Source organism: Vipera ursinii (assembly GCF_947247035.1).
Source record: "Vipera ursinii genome assembly, chromosome: Z".
Classification (NCBI taxonomy): Eukaryota; Metazoa; Chordata; class Lepidosauria; order Squamata; family Viperidae; genus Vipera; species Vipera ursinii.
In genome coordinates this window covers 20,914,161-20,930,318 of record NC_139517.1, presented here as the reverse complement: position 1 = coordinate 20,930,318, position 16,158 = coordinate 20,914,161, and the positions used below count along the sequence as shown (strand labels likewise).

Sequence of the window (16,158 nt, the reverse complement as noted above, 5' to 3'; positions counted from 1 at the left end):
TATGTATTATTTAAAGGTGGAAAAACCAGAACATGTCAGTTCTAAATGGAAAGCCAGTTTGTTACAGTGATTAACCAGGCTTGAAACCATAACCATGAGTTCTAGTGTGTGAATTTTAGTTCTGCCTTCGGTAAAAAAGCCAGCTGGGTGACCTTGGACTAGTCACACCCGCTCATCCCCAAAAAGGAGGCAATGGCAAACCACTTCTGGAAAAAAAATACCAAGAAAACTATAGGAATGTGTCCAAACAGTTTCTGAAGAGTGGACACAATTGAATGGAAGAGGAAAAAGATTTTTAAATAGGGTGAGATCAAAATTACTGCTAATTGATGCTTTCTTTACAAGAAATCTTGGAATCAACTGATTATGATAGCAAAATGACTGGATGACTTAGAAAGATCTCTATTTCTGATCACGTACAATGAAAATCTACAGTGTTTGATGGGATACACAATGAAAATAATTATCCCTAGGACAAATATACATGTGATTTGATGGCAATGAAAATAGAATAGGTCAGTGCATAGGAGAAGTGGGAGTGGAATGACAGAAAACTTGCTAAGGAACTAACATTTAAAGATATTTAAAATTAAGCAACTAATGTACTACTAACTCAATATTTTCTATAGCAGCTTACTTATTTGTAAGCAGGCAGCAGACTTCTGTATCCATCTTAAGCTGTAGATTTAAGGGGGGGAAAGGAGAATCCTTACCTAAGATCTTGGTATACCACTGGTGGAGGTTTTACATCAAAAGTCAGGGAATCAGAAACAATAAAAGTAAGAGAAACAACAGCACCAATGATGAGATCTCCAAGCTTATAATACTTATGAACTGGAGGTTGTGGATCACAGACATAATATCTGAGTACATGAGCATGGCAAGCTATTTGAGAAAGTAGCAGCATCAATATTACCATCATTTTGAGTACAAATACAAATAATCTAAATCAGACTTCTTTTTTTAAGTTTTAATTATAATCATGATTAAAATAATTTGGATGAATAGGCATCTCAAGTTTTTCAAGTTATTTAACTGGAATATATAAATTAGGAAACCTGAGACCACAAAAGAATATAATTTTTGTCTCCAATCTTTAGCTTTGCTAAATCTTATAGTCCTTTTGTTAAGGTATAATGAAACAGCACAGGAGAATTTGACAAACAGCAGGATTAATAAGTGATTAACTCATAATAATCACTTTACATTTGGGAAATCCTGATACTTAATTTGTTTATCACAAATGAACAGAACCTTTCCAGGCCTAACAAGGGACAATTGGGTCTAAAATGTTTTGTCTCAAGAAACAGATACATAAATTATAGGAATATAATTTGGGGCTACAGAAGACATGTTGATGCATAAAAGTCTTTTAGTTTGGCAGTCTTAAATGTTTTTAGATGTTAATGTCTGAAGTTCTGAGTCTATAGTTTTGACTGTTGTCATTCTAATCATTGAAAAGTGACAAGGTTGGGGAAGGATTGCAATATTGTTTTTTTATAAATATTTTATTAATTTTCTATTTTTTCAATCAAGTGCCTAATAAACAACATGATGACTGAGACCATTAGTGATTCCGTGGGACATGTAAGCTTCTTCAAACTAAATCCAATATTACACCCTTCAGTACATCCTCTCTTCTTCTAGTAGTAGACATTTTTCCACACTAAGCAAATACAATTCTTTTTATTTTATTTTATTAGAAAATTTTATTAAATGTACATTTAAAAACAAAAGTGGACATGATTCAACTTCCCTGGCTACAACACTACTATTAGTATTACCTTATCTTACAGAAAGAAAAAAAAAACTTTAAATATGTGAGATATATTAATAGCAAGAACTGGTTTCTCTTCTTTACTTGCTTGTTAAACCAGGGTGAAATTTGGAAATTTCTCGGCTGGCTATGCATGCCAGTACTACATCTTGTAAATCCCTTTCTCTTGATTACAGCAGGAAATCTTCAAAATTTTGGTCTATTTATCACAACTAAAATAGCTATGTTTTTCTTTCTGTCTTCTCTTATAGCTGAAAATAGTATTAAGCAAATTTTTATACTACCCCTATTTTCCCTAGAACTGTGTGACATCAGAAATTTATTTCAGGCCTTATATCCACTAAACCCATAAAAAACATTTTGCTTTATATGTATTACTCTTTAAATCAATGTAAGCTGCTCAGAGTCACCATTCTGAGATTAGTAGTCATATGAATCCTTTAAACAAAGTTATATATTTTATTTAATGAGTAGGTAGTTAAAATGGGAGAAATAGCTTTGACCAAAAAATAAACATGAAGCATCACCACCACCAAATGATTTAGAAAAACCTTGGCTTGCTTTGGGATATAATTTATACCCTATGTGAAAAACATTAATAAGTGTAGCAGCACAAAGAAACCTAATAGGCATCAAGCTGATGGTTACCATTCCAAGAGCAGAGATTCATCTGCACCTCTGTGATTGGAGCTTTCCTCTGAGGATCACATCTGGCAGTCCTCAGCACGACAGACGATTTTCAGTTCCTTAAGAAAGGTTTGAGCGAAATTGAATGAAAGTTCATAGGTAATATTCTGGATTTATAAAAGGGTGCATTTTTCGCATCTCTTATTTTCAATCTTTTTATAGCTCAATTCAACGATTCAGTTTCTATTTTTCAGCACTGGTATATAGAAAGTGTTCCATACCCCCTTTATGCAGATGCTGCTTTACATTTATATGTGCAGAATGGCCTGAAGCAAACATTTCATATGTTTTCTGAGTACTGTTAAGAAAAAAGCTTAAGATCTACTACCTCATACTCAAGATGATGGTGATTGCTAAAAGTTTAATGTTACATTTGTAGTAACAAAAACATCATTTGATAGAACAAGTCAAAGTGCTTAAATACTGACTTATTATTTTCAATACCACTATGCAGATAAGCAGCCTCAGCTCTACAACTTTTCCATGTATACAAAGAAGCCCAATTTTTACCTTTAGTGTAAAAGTTTTCTAAGCTAAGATGCATGTTCAACTCATCCTTGAAGTTCAGTTGGTTGATTAGAGTTTTTCACAAAAAGGAAACTATGATTCATTTAAATGCCAAAATATTTTTTTCATTCAGCCATGCATAATTTTTAGCTCAAAAAGAAGGGAGAAAAAAGTTATGCATAGGAAACAAGGGAAGAAAAACATCCAGAGAACCAGATTGTAAAAAATGGAAAAAAAGAAAATGGAAAAAATTCAAATAATATCATAACAAAGTCCATATATGCCAATCTTTGTACAAAACTCAAGTACTACAAATTGAAAAAGTGTGAAAAAATAAGAGATTCAATTTCTCTTTCACCAATCTATTTCTTTTTATTGATATTTTGCATTACTCAATACATTGTTAAATTTGTAGCTGATCAAAAATGTCTTGGTATTTAGGAAACAAAATAGAATGCCAATTTCATGCACAATTTCATCCAACTTTGTTACCTGGGTTCTATATTAAAGTTTTGGTTTTTTTATCATCAAGTATGAACGCCTGAGATGTAATGAAACCAACAATGATATCTCCCAGTTGATGGTACACATGAAGTGGAGAATATGGCTCCTTGTCCTTGCAGATCTTAATATCAGTCACACTCAATATTTGGAAAAGCAGTATTTGCAGCAATGGAGCTAGCAATCCATACATATTAGAGTAAAGGACCGAATGTTTTTATTTCTCTGGAAACAATGTCTGTGATTACTATATGTTGACATCTCCCTTTTATTACAAGAATAAATATCACCATGGATTTTCTAAAACTGATATGGTCCCTATAATTTGTAGGGATTTCAAGAAGAAATCTTGTCAACCAAGGCTGTAATTAAAGAAGAAGGAGGTCGTGTTAGGAATTGAGTCTTGCTTTGCAGACTCAACATGTTTGGTGGACTGTAATGCTTTCACTATTGTACAAAAAGAAACAATTTGGAATGTAATTATTTCAGACCTGAAGTAGCAACCAGCTACATAACATATATCTAAATTGAAAAGGACTTTCTAGAGGGAAGTGACAAAAACAGTATCACAGAAGAGTTGATATGTTTATGGCTTTAATCACATTTTTACCATATTATTAAATAAATCAGTGAGCAGAAGGCAGAGACATAGCCAGTATGAGATTAACCTATAGTCAAGTTTGGTTCCTACCTTCTGGAACAAGATCCACCCCCACCTTCTTGGCTTTCCAGAAGGGGGTTTTCATCCTGGAAGTGGTTAGTGGAGTAAAAGAAGATTCAACCTCCACCCTATTGTATATTGCTTTCTTTCTTGTATGATTACATCTTTATTAATTTTAATGTTAACATTTGTTGTTTTAATATTTTAAGTTTTTGTATTGTTATATTTATCTTGTTGGAATCTGCCTACAGTTGCTTGATGGTGGAATGGGGGCATATAAATTTAATAACAAATAAAAATAAAACAATGTACTTAAGCAACTGGATTATTTTCTCCAAGTCCGTTTTTTAAAGCTCCATTTATTCCCCTTATTTTGGAGTCCCACCATGTCTTCAGGCTAGTAGGTTTTGTTTCAAATTTCTACTTTTTAAAATCTGCTTATTCCTTTCATATTGTTTTAGGTTGGCAGGAATGCACAAAAGGCTGAGAACTTGCTATGGGCACAAAATAATTGCTATTGTGTACATTGTTTCTTCTAGCATTGGTGGTTATAAAAAGCTTCGTTAAGATTAAAAGATGAAGAGGAAGAATGAGTGAAAGATCAAAATCCAGGACCAGGAAATCATAAATTTAATTCTCTAATTCCAGGAAACAAAAACCTCCCTCCCCGGGAGATTGTGATCCCATGAGCTTTGCATTCCCAGTGATGGTTTGAGGACCACACAAAAATAAAAGCACCCCTCATACAAATGCATTATTCTTACCTAGATATGGTCAACAAACATTTGATATATATTGCTACACCAATATCACATACTATAATATATGCTACACAGTGAATTACAGATTATAGTACATTACTCATAAGCTTTATTCAGTGCCATCTTCTTATTAGGTATTCTCTATTGTTCAACTCAGGCCTCATTATAATTATGTATAATTTGGGGAAAAAGATACAAACTAGAAGCCCAGCACCAGATGTTAAGATAGAAAAGATCTCCACAGCAGTCATGTATTTTCCTTTGGTGCTTAGATAGGTTGGAATGAAAGCTACCCAGACACTGCAAAAGACCAACATGCTGAAACTGATAAATTTTGCTTCATTGAAACTGTCAGGTAATTTCCTGGCCAAAAATGCCACAATGAAACTCACAATGGATAAAAAGCCCAAGTAACCCAAAACATAATAAAACATAATCACTGACCCTTCGTTGCATTCTAATAAAATTTCTTCAGTTACCAAATGCAGATCAGCATCTGGGAAGGGTGGAGTAGTCCCCAGCCAAAAGGTACAAATAACTGTTTGAACAAATGAACAAGAAAAAGCAATGGAGATAGCCAGTCTTTTCCCTAAACAATCCTTCATTCTAGCCCCTGGCTTGATAACCATGAAAGCTAGAAGAACTGTTATGGTTTTTGCAAGGACACAACAGATAGCTGCTGAAAACACAACAGTAAACACAATTTGTCGGAGAAGACAAGTCACCTTATTAGGCTGACCAATAAACAGCAATGCAGAAAGGAAACAGAGCAGGAGGGAGATGAGGAGATTGTAGGTCAGGTCCCGGTTGTTGGCTTTAACAATGGGAGTGGTGTGGTGCTTTATGAATGTTCCCAGCACCATAACTGTGATTAATGAAAAGAAAAGTGCTGCAGTGCACAAGCAGATACCCAGTGGTTCATTGTAAGACAAAAAACTTACAGATTTGGGAATACAAAAATCATGTTTTTTGTTTGGATATGTTTTGTCTGAGCATTTATAACAGTCATTCATATCTGAAAAAATGGAAAAAGAAACAATATAATTTAGATCTCATAGCTGTGCTTTAAAATCAGTATTTATTTATTTATTTATTTAGTTATTTATTTATTTATTTATTATTGTTATATATCTGCACTTTTCACACACTTACAAGTTCAAAACAAAGAATCCCACCAAACAGCTGCCAGTGCCCAATGAAAACATAGACATACACTACCAACAGTAGCAGAGCTCATCCAGCACCTGACCCAAATGTTTGGGAAAACAGCTAGATCTTCAGTGTCTTTTAAAAGACTAAAAGGGTTTAGGCCACCTGAATCTCTAGAGGGGATGCTGTTCCATGGGGAGGTGCTACCACTAAGAAGGCATGACTCCAATGAAATTACATTAGTAGAAAAGACCTGGAGCATAGTCTAACTACTATATCTAGTGGGAAAGGTAGAAACAATGGAGAGAAGTGGCCCTACAAGTAGTTTGGCCCTATGCCATAGAGGGCTTTATATGTGATGACCAGCATAGCCACTGAGTTGGAAGGGACCTTGGAGGTGTTGTAGTCCAACTCCCTGCTCAAGCAGGAAATCGTAGACCATTTCAGACAAATAATTGTTGTCTTGGCAGACAAATACATCATTGTGTTCCTTGTTTTTGCCTTTGAAGTCCCTGGACAAGACTTGACACTTGTGAGGGCTTGGCAAGGAGTCGGAAAGAGTGTAATCAAGTCCCAGGAATGAAAAGGAAGTGAAGGAGTGAAGGAGGATCTACAGGGCAGAGGTGACTAATTAATGGGCAGTTGAGGTCTCAATCAAGTCAACCAAAAGAATGACCTCCATTGAGCTACAGGAAATATCTTTAGTTCACAAATGTTTGTTCAGCACAGTAGGATAATTTATTGACTAGTGGAATTCCCCTTGTCAGATGGATAGCTACAGATGCAGAATCCAGAGGAGAGAAGGGGAGACAGCACTCTCTTGCCCTTTCCTGTTTGTTGTAACATGTTGTGTGACTTTCACATGGGTGACTTGGGACCTCCTCTCACCACCCAGCCCACCTCATAGGGTTCTTGTGGTGATATAGGACAAGGGATGAGTACAGGTAGTTCTTGATTTATGACCACAATTGAGTCCACTGTTGTTAAGTGAGACATTTGTTAAGTGAACTTTGCCCCACTTTGTGACCCTTCCCGCCACAGCTGTCAAGTGAATCACTGTCATTGGTAAGTTAGCAACCTGGTTGTCAAGTGAATCTGGCCTCCCCATTGACTTTGCCTGCCAGAAGGTCACAAAAGGGGGTCACATGATCCTGGGACATAGCAACAGTCATAAATATGAACCAGTTGTCAAGTGAGATAATTGTGAAATATAAGAAATATAAGAAATAAACTCTTTGTTTTAAGAGTGGAAAATGGACTTTGAATGACATCTAGTGGTGGATCTGAGTACAGTGCTATATCTAGCCCCTTGGCTGCTTGGTGACTTTCAGATGAAGGAAGAACAGCTGGCAATAAAGGAAAACATTTTGGCATATTTATCATCCTGACCTTCTTGGACTATAAATACCTACTGAGCTTAGACTTGTAATCTCAAGAGCTAGTGGAAGAAAAAGGGAAAAAAAAGACTTTTGAATATGTCTGGCTACAGGGAGTTTGAACATTCTTGGAACATTGTGGATTATAACCTTGCTGGACTGATAACTTTCAGGATACTTGAGACAAAGGATTACTATAAAATTTTATAAAGGCTACATATAAAGACTAGAAAACTAGAGGAAACTTTGTTCCACTCTTACTGGGATTGGTGACACTAGAGAATTTCTAGGAATGATACCTCAAGAAAAAACAAATACCTTTCAGAAGGAAATGTTCTCCATGTGACAGCTAATTCATTAAACAATTGTTGCACACAAAGAGGACATAAAAAGAAACCATAATGAGATGAAAAATAAGCTAGATGATATAAATGATCAAATCTCCAAATTGAAGCTACAACTGAAAAGTTCCTGGATAATGACTACGGTACAAAGTATGAACAAATAAACCAGAAACCAGAGGATGAAGCAAAAGAAATGGACCTAGAAATGGAGGAGAAATATGGACTGCCATATACAAATAAAATACTGCAAAAGCCACCTATAACAATGAAAATACAAAATACCCCTTACTCGTTTCTCCAAAATACACCCGATGACAAGGAAGAAGATTCTAGAAAATGGAACATAAAGCAGGCAGAGGAAATGTTTAGGGAATGTGGATGGGTGGAATTCTCTCCCCCCAAAATACTCTACCTAAATTGTCTTCCTCGTGCCAAGCAGCTTTTACAAAAATAGAAAGAAAAATTTCCCTTGGTCTGGAAATATATAATACTAGCATATAAAATATAATAAAGATGTCTATATCTAATTTTGTATACCCCAGTAGTACCAAGAATTGTAATTGTCTAATGAGAGGAAAATGAAAAACAATATGGGGAAGAAAGGAGGATCACGGGAAAAATATTGGATTGTGCAGTACTGAATAGATTAATATTGAAGAAGTTAATGTTAAATATATTAATTCAGACAACATATTGTTTACTAAGCTCTAAAGACTAACTTTTAAAAATTAATAAAACTTATAAAAAGAAGAAGAAGAAGAGACTGGACAGCCACTTCTCTGGAATGGTACAGGGTCTCCTGCTTGAGCAGGGGGTTGGGACTAGAATACCTTCCATGTCCCCACTACCTCTATCATTCTGCATTCTGATTGAATGCTATCAAGTTATTTTGGACTCTCAGCAACCACATAGATAGATTTTCTCTGTGACAATTTGTCCCTAACCTTTCAGGTCTTCTAAAGATGCTATCATCATCATTTAACTGAGTCCATGAACCCTGCCATTCTCTTTCCTTTCCTTCCTAGAACCTTTTCAGAGAGATAGGTCTTCACATGAGATATTTAAAATAGGATAATTTGAGCCTGGTCATTTGTGCTCAAGTGAGAACTCTGGCTTGATTTGTTTGATGATCTGTTTGTTTGTTTTCTTGACTGTCCAAAGTATTCTTAGGAGTTTTTCCCCCCAATACCAACATTCAGAATTGTCAATACTTTTCCTACCCTCCTTCTTCAAAGTCCAACTTTGGCTTCCATAGAATGCCACAGGGAATATCATGCCTTGCGTGGTTCTGATCTTTGTAGGTCAAAATATATCACACTATTCAAATATCTTTTCCAAGGAATTCATCTGCTGCTCTTCTTGTCTGAGATGCATTTCTTGATTGCTTTTTTCCCCTTTTATTGTTATTCTTTTATTCTTTTCCTTTTTTCATTTTATAGTTTCCTCCTAAAAGGAGGAAACTTTTTGCTACTTGTATTTCTTCACTGCCAGTTCTAAGGCTGGCTACTGTACCTGTTGTCATTAATATGGTCTTCTTTATATTTAATTTTAGTCCCATTTTTTTTCACTTTGCTCCTTAACTCTTATTTTCAGAGTTCTGAAATATCCCAAATGAAGGAATGTTTGCTGAATTTGTGGAAATAGAAAATTCACTTGTTTTGATTAGAGAAAAGACAATAACTAGTTTGCTAATGACTGGAAATCCTTTATAGACATTTTGCTGAAACAGAAAATGTGAACTTGTCATTTATTATTATAGGAGGTGGAATATGTTAAGAGGAGAGCCACAACGTTATCTTGAAGAAAGAGGATAAAATATAAAAAAATTTCGACTTGATCCCGCCAAGACTGAGTGGCTGTGCATACCGGCATCTCGGACTAACCAGCCTATTCCATCATTAATTATGGAGGGTGAATTGTTACCCCCCCCCCCCCCGTAGATAAGGCCCACAATTTGGGCATCCTCCTGGAGTCACGGCTCAGTTTGGAAGATCATATAGGGGCCATGGCCAGGGGGGGCTTTGGCCCAGGTTCGCCTGGTGCGCCAGTTGTGGCCCTACCTGGACCGAGACGCCCTATGTACAGTCACTCATGCACTCGTGACCTCCCAGATAGACTACTGCAATGCTCTCTACATGGGGCTGCCCTTGAAGACCACTCGAAGGCTTCAATTGGTGCAGAATGTGGCCGCACGAGTTGTGATGGGGGTTTCCCAATACTCCCATGTAACACCTCTTCTCTGTGAGCTGCATTGGCTTCCAGTTGCCCTCCGGGTGAGATTCAAGGTGTTGGTGATGACCTATAGAGCCCTTAATGGCATGGGTCTGGATTATCTTCAGTAGTACCTGCTGCAAGCATCAACTTCCCATCGTCCTGTGCACTCCCACAGGGAGGGCCTCCTCAGGGTGCCACCGGTCAGGGAGTGCCGGCTGGTGGCCCCCAGGGGGAGGGCATTCTCAGTGGGCGCACCTGCCCTTTGGAATCAGCTGCCTGTGGAACTCCGGATGGCCCCCGACCTTCGCTCATTTCGCTGGGACCTAAACATCTGGCTATTCGAGCTTGCCAGCCTGGACTGAGGGTTTGGGTTTTTAGTTTTTAATTTTCGGGGCTATTTAATTTAATTCTATTTTAACTTTGTATATTGTATTGTTTTAATTGCCCTGTAAACCGCCCTGAGTCCTTTGGGAAATGGGCGGTATATAAATCCAAATAATAAATAAATAATAAATGCTTTTAAAACTGCTGTAATGAAGATTGGAAGTCACTCCTTTATATCTTTTTTCTTTTCTGTTTTGTTCCTGTTATTTGTTTCTTATTTATCACATTTCCTTATTCTTTTTTTCTTAAAACTCTATTATTATATTCTGTAAAATTACTGTTTAATAAAAATATTTTTTTTACAAAACTTGCATTACTAGAGCTTGCATATCTTTTGCATTTTTGACTTTGAAGATAGTTTCACTAGAAAGCTGCAGGTTATTGATATTTCTTTCTCCAGTTTTAAAACCAGTCATCTTCTTCCAATCTAGCTTCCTTGAATACATATTCAGCATAAAGTTTAAATAAGGGGAAAATGTATAATCTTATCACACTCCTTTGCCTAAATGGAACCAGTCTGTTTCACCATGTTGTCATACTGTTGTTTCCTGTCTATACCTTTCTCATGAGGACAATGAGATATTCTGGGATTCCCATTTTTCTGAGCACATTCTACTGCTTGAGATGATTAATGATCTTCCCTACTTAGACTCTAGTGAGAGGCTGGGGGATTTTCAATTCCCCCCCCCCACAAAGCTTAGAATGTGGTGGGAGACCAAAGGACCTTCCATTCCCCACTTGTACTTAAGGCTTCCCCACATCTGCTACATTCTCTCTCCAAAGTGCCTCCTAAATTTCCTAAGGAAGGAGAGGGAGGAGCAGGAGGAGGAAAAGGAGAAAGAGAAGAAAAACAAAAGAAAGAAGATCAAAGAATAGTGGTGAGGCTCTTTAGAATTTCCTCAACCAGCAGGTGCTAAAATAAGAGAAGGTAGTAAATCCTACTATGAGTTCAATGAATATCTACTTTTTTGTGAATGGTGTCCTTTTTTTCCCTATTTTTTTCTTTGGTTTATTACTTTGCCTTATAAACTTCCCTAACCTTCTGACAATGGAGATTTGTTGTAAAACATTACTTTAGCATTAACCACAAAAGGAAGCAAAAGACTAATTTTTAGCAATTGGCCTACTTCATGTGAAGTATAAGTGCCTGCTACTTTTTATATAGGCTTTGGTTTTACATATTTTAATATATTTTATAGTAAAGGTTTTGCCTGTTCAGTCATGTCCAACAGTTGTACTCATCTTCATTCCTTAGCATTGTCTGAAGACCCTTCTATGATATGTGGCTAGCATGACTGTACAATGAGTACATGGAATGCTGTTAACGTCCCACCAATGTGGTACATATTCATCTACTTGCATTTACATACTTTCAAACTGCTAGGTTGCCAGGAGCTGAGATAAGTGACAGGAGCTCAATTTGTCAAGTGGTGGTATGACTCAAACCACCAGAGTATAGACTTTCTTCAGCATTTTTAAAGCCACTGAGCCACTGTGCCTCTATTCTACCTATGGAGAACTCAAATTACTAATTTTCCCTTAGTATAAACTAGTTAGATTAATTGGACAAAAAGTGAAGGCAAATATTCTGATATATGGTTTTCTCCTATATAATTGTGAAAGATAGATATTGGTACTGTGCAAATATTCAAAGGGCTGATTCATTTAGCAAATATTGAACAAGCCATTTCTTGAAACCGCTTCATATTTCAGTATACAAGAAGTCTTTTCTCTGAATGTCCTTGGAGAAGCCTGCTCTCTGGGTTTGTCAACTGGCCAACTGGACAGAGGAAGAAGCTCTGAATGAATAAATGCCTGAATTACATCAAAATAAATTGGATTGCCTCTCTGCTTGGATGAAGAAAATCACATTGTCTCTATAGTGCAAGTGTATTTGTCCAGGCAAATCTAAATAATTATGCACAGATTTAATTAATATATCTGCACAGTATATGCCTTACCCTTCTCATCAGCTATCTTCCCTTCTGGACATGGGATGCAATCATAACAGCAAAATGGCTCTCCTTCCTTCACTTTCTTGCTGTAGCCTGTATGACAGCTTTTACTGCACACAGAAAGAGGTTGTGTCTATTTAAAAAACATAGTAAAAATATATACAATAAGTATATTTCTAATTGTACAGATTCTACCATAAATCCAAAATAATATGAGCTCATTGTTTAGTGACCACATTTTATGCTGCCTTTTTATGTATATCTGAACATGGCTATTTACCTGCAGGTTTTGCACTACCTAACCAGGTATCATCACCAATGTGAGGATGCAAGCAATTAAGCTCAAAGAGCATAAAGAACTCTAAGTTTAACTCTGAGTTACAGGTTTCTCTTTCATTAGATCCCTTTTTATACTGGATGAACTATGGAAGAACTATTGTCTATGAATATTCTCAGTCATCCAGGCCATAGTTATCCCAAATGTGCTTTTTCATGAGGCAACTGGATTTTCTTGTTTTTTCAAAAAAAACAAAAAACACCAAGAAAGTCCAGTTGCCTCATGAAAAACCATCTTTGGGATAACTAGTACACTTGTGCTTAATAAAGACAGCTTGCTTATTACTCTCTCACACACATCTTCATTAATAAAATATAGTTCAAACAGGAGATTAACTATGCTTATTACACTGATTTCCTCAAAGACATGCCAAATTTTTGGCAGCTAGATCTTCTCACCTGATTGAAAGAACTGTGCCATGTGATGGCATCATCTCTGATGATCAGCTTTTGATCTGCTGGAGCCTGAGGATCCACCCTACCAACTTTCACAGTTGATTTGTTTGAGGAAGTAATCCAGTTGATCACATCAAATCCAGCAACTACTTCTCTGTTCTGATTGAAGGCAATTTTATCCCCAGCACTGTTGTTAAATGAGATGCTTTTCAGAAAGGAATGGAGCTGAATTGAAGGAACAAAAGCAAACTTTGGAAGAGGCTGTAAAAAGTCTTTAATGGCATAAAGAGAAAGACAGCATGGCTGCTTTGGTGATGGAGGAAGCTTAGTGGAAGAAAAGTTTACTTATGAGGCAGAGATGGCAAAAAAGTAAATTATATAGATGATCCTAACTGAATCCTATCGATTTAAGAGAAATTTGATCATTCATCTTCTTCTAGATATTTACCAAGTCCTGATTTCTAAAGCTGTACATAGACTAGCACACATTTGAATATGTTTCATCTGTTGTTTTTGTTGCTGATGCTGTTATTATGATTGCTATTGTTATGATTCATCACACAGTCAGCCCAATGCTCAAACTTATTAGCCATTTTTATCCACCTATTGAGCCCTTTCCAAGGACCTGGAATAGTTAGATGTTGATGCTGTTAGAGTTATCATCGCAGGATATAACCTGTTCTGAGCAAAGCTTTTGCAATTGAGTGGTGGTGATTTTGTCAGTTCCAATGCTGTTCAAGTGGTGCTCCAGTTGTTTTGGAATTGCACCTACTGTCAGGTGCCTATTGCTATTGGTACTACCTTTGCTTTCTTTTGCCACAATCATTTTATTTCTATTTGCAGGTCTTTGTACTCTGTTATCTTCTCCAGTTTTTTCTTTTCTATTTTGCTGTCTCCAGGTACTGTTCTTGTTGCTGTTATTATTATGGCCAAATTATAGTCCAATTCACTGAATGTTGCCTCCTATGATTCAAAACCTGACAAATAGTCAGAAATGTATTTCCATTAAGTGTATGTTAATCCAAACAACATTTGTAAAATTTCCTGCTCTGATTTCAGGAATGTGACTGACAACTGAAATCCTTTTCAGTGTGGTGTAGTGTGGTGAGTTCATCTCCATATGGGGCTTTCTAATCAGCTAGGGTCAACCACTCATCAGGGCTGGGCTTGAGTTATATGTGGGCAATAGGAATATAAAGAATAAGGCACGAGGAGAGCATGGAAAGCATGAGGAAAAGAAATAAGTATGTAGAATAAAACTAATACTGATGTGTTCATTCATACACAAAGCTTTCTAAGAGCCAAGTAAAAAATGTGAAGGAAAATTGAGCAGTCCAAGGACAGAGAAGGCAGCAAAATGTTTCATCTGCTAAGGAGAGAGCCTGACTCAAGATCAAGAACAAGCCACACTGGCAGGTACAAAAGAGAAACAAAGCAAGATGACAAAGTTGCTTCCAGGAAATCTGCAACAGGAATGCTGGATTTTAAATTTCCTCCAGGTTGGGTGTATCAGGTGTTTTTGGTCAGCTGGAACAAAAAGCCTGCCCTTCCTTTTTAGTTTTTGATTACCTGCAGCGCTATCAAAACACAATATACATCACAAAAACATTGCACAATAAAATCATATGTAACAGAGGAATGCAAGAAAAAGATTAAATGAAAATCCACCAAGGAATACAATATCATATATCTGAGTAACCCTTGTAATTTAGAAAAATGGTCACTAAAAAGGTAAATGCTGCTTGTTTAATTTCATAAAATGAATGTGTCAATAGGTCAAAATGAATTCATTATTGGAAAAACTGAGAAAGAAAAAAAATGAATATATTTTTAAATCCCTACAGATGTGACTTACTGTGATTTAATATGTTAACTATTTTTTGTGGGGAGGGGAATATTTATCATCAGAATTTTTTAAAAAAAAAGTTCAAAAAGATTGGCTTGCTTTTTTTTAAAGGCTGTTGAGATTGTTATTTATACAAAGAAAAATACATCAGTTGGCAGTTACCTGCCAAAATTTCTGTTCTCCTTTGACCCCTGCTGCTTTGTCTTTGAATCTGAATAATAACATGTCTTGCAGAGCATGAGCTACTGCATAGATGGCATTGTAGATGCTGTAGCTATGGCCAGTCATGCTCATTTCAAACAATGAGTCAGGAAGGCTCTCCAGCTTCTCCTTCCCTGAACAAATATTCTTCCTGTAATTGCCTCCCATCACATTGGGGAGTCTACAGTTGAAGGCAACTTCCCAGAAGGTCTTTATAAAATCATCTTCAGGTACATGAAAAGGACTTTGTCTCTCAAGAAATTGGTGAAATCCTGGTATGTGATTAACATGAATTGTGAAAGCTAGGGAACCGTCAAACAGTTCTTCATTCCAGTCCCTTTGGTAGAGGAATGCAGTTTGCTCCACCTGAGCTGTTCTTATCCACACTTTGCCTTGTAGTATATGGTCCTCCAATAAAATTGCAAGCCATCTAAAATATGCCATAGAATAAGATTCTCCATAGGCCACAATGACATTTGCTCTTGTCTGTATTAGTTTATGCCGTATCTTTTCACCCTCTTCCATCATTTTATCAAATGCAATAGCATATCTTAGTGTAAGGATTCTTTCAATGAGGGCAAAACAAACACCACTCTGTGAAAACAATGGAACAATTGTTTGTAGAAATCTTTCTCCATTGTCATTATCCATTACAATGATCCCAACCCATGTCCATCTGAAATGCAGGAGCAGAGCAAGAATTCCCTCATACTGAAGATCCTCCTCAGGAATCATTTGATAGGAAGAAATGCCTTCAGCTTCCTTATTTCTTGCAAGACTATAGATTAACTGAATATTTATATAAAAAGAAAAAGATTGGAATAATATTATTATATTTTGCTTTCAAATATTCAAAGCCCTTCACCCTCAGCACCTAATGAAGTACAATTATTCTTGTACTCTTGATTGGGACTGGAAAATAAGAAAACACTGCAGGTTTTAGTTGAAAGGTTGCCACACAAATGAACTTTTAATTAGATGTGCTCTAATTTTAGGAATGTGGTCCTTGTTACTTTCCTTTATTTCCTCTACAGTATATTCTATTTATCCTGATTTATATTTA

General features: G+C 36.4%; 1 protein-coding gene across 1 annotated transcript in view; it reads right to left on the bottom strand.

The window, feature by feature from the left end:
- Window positions 1-15,830, bottom strand: part of LOC310649153 (vomeronasal type-2 receptor 26-like) — a gene marked incomplete at both ends in the record, with an annotated part of 29,664 nt that extends 13,834 nt beyond the window's left edge. Inside the window, one exon of the mRNA XM_083377445.1 lies at window positions 15,057-15,830. Coding sequence (XP_083233571.1) covers window positions 15,057-15,830 — 774 coding nt within the window. The remainder of the gene's footprint in view (window positions 1-15,056) is intronic.
- Between the last annotated feature and the right edge of the window lie 328 nt (window positions 15,831-16,158).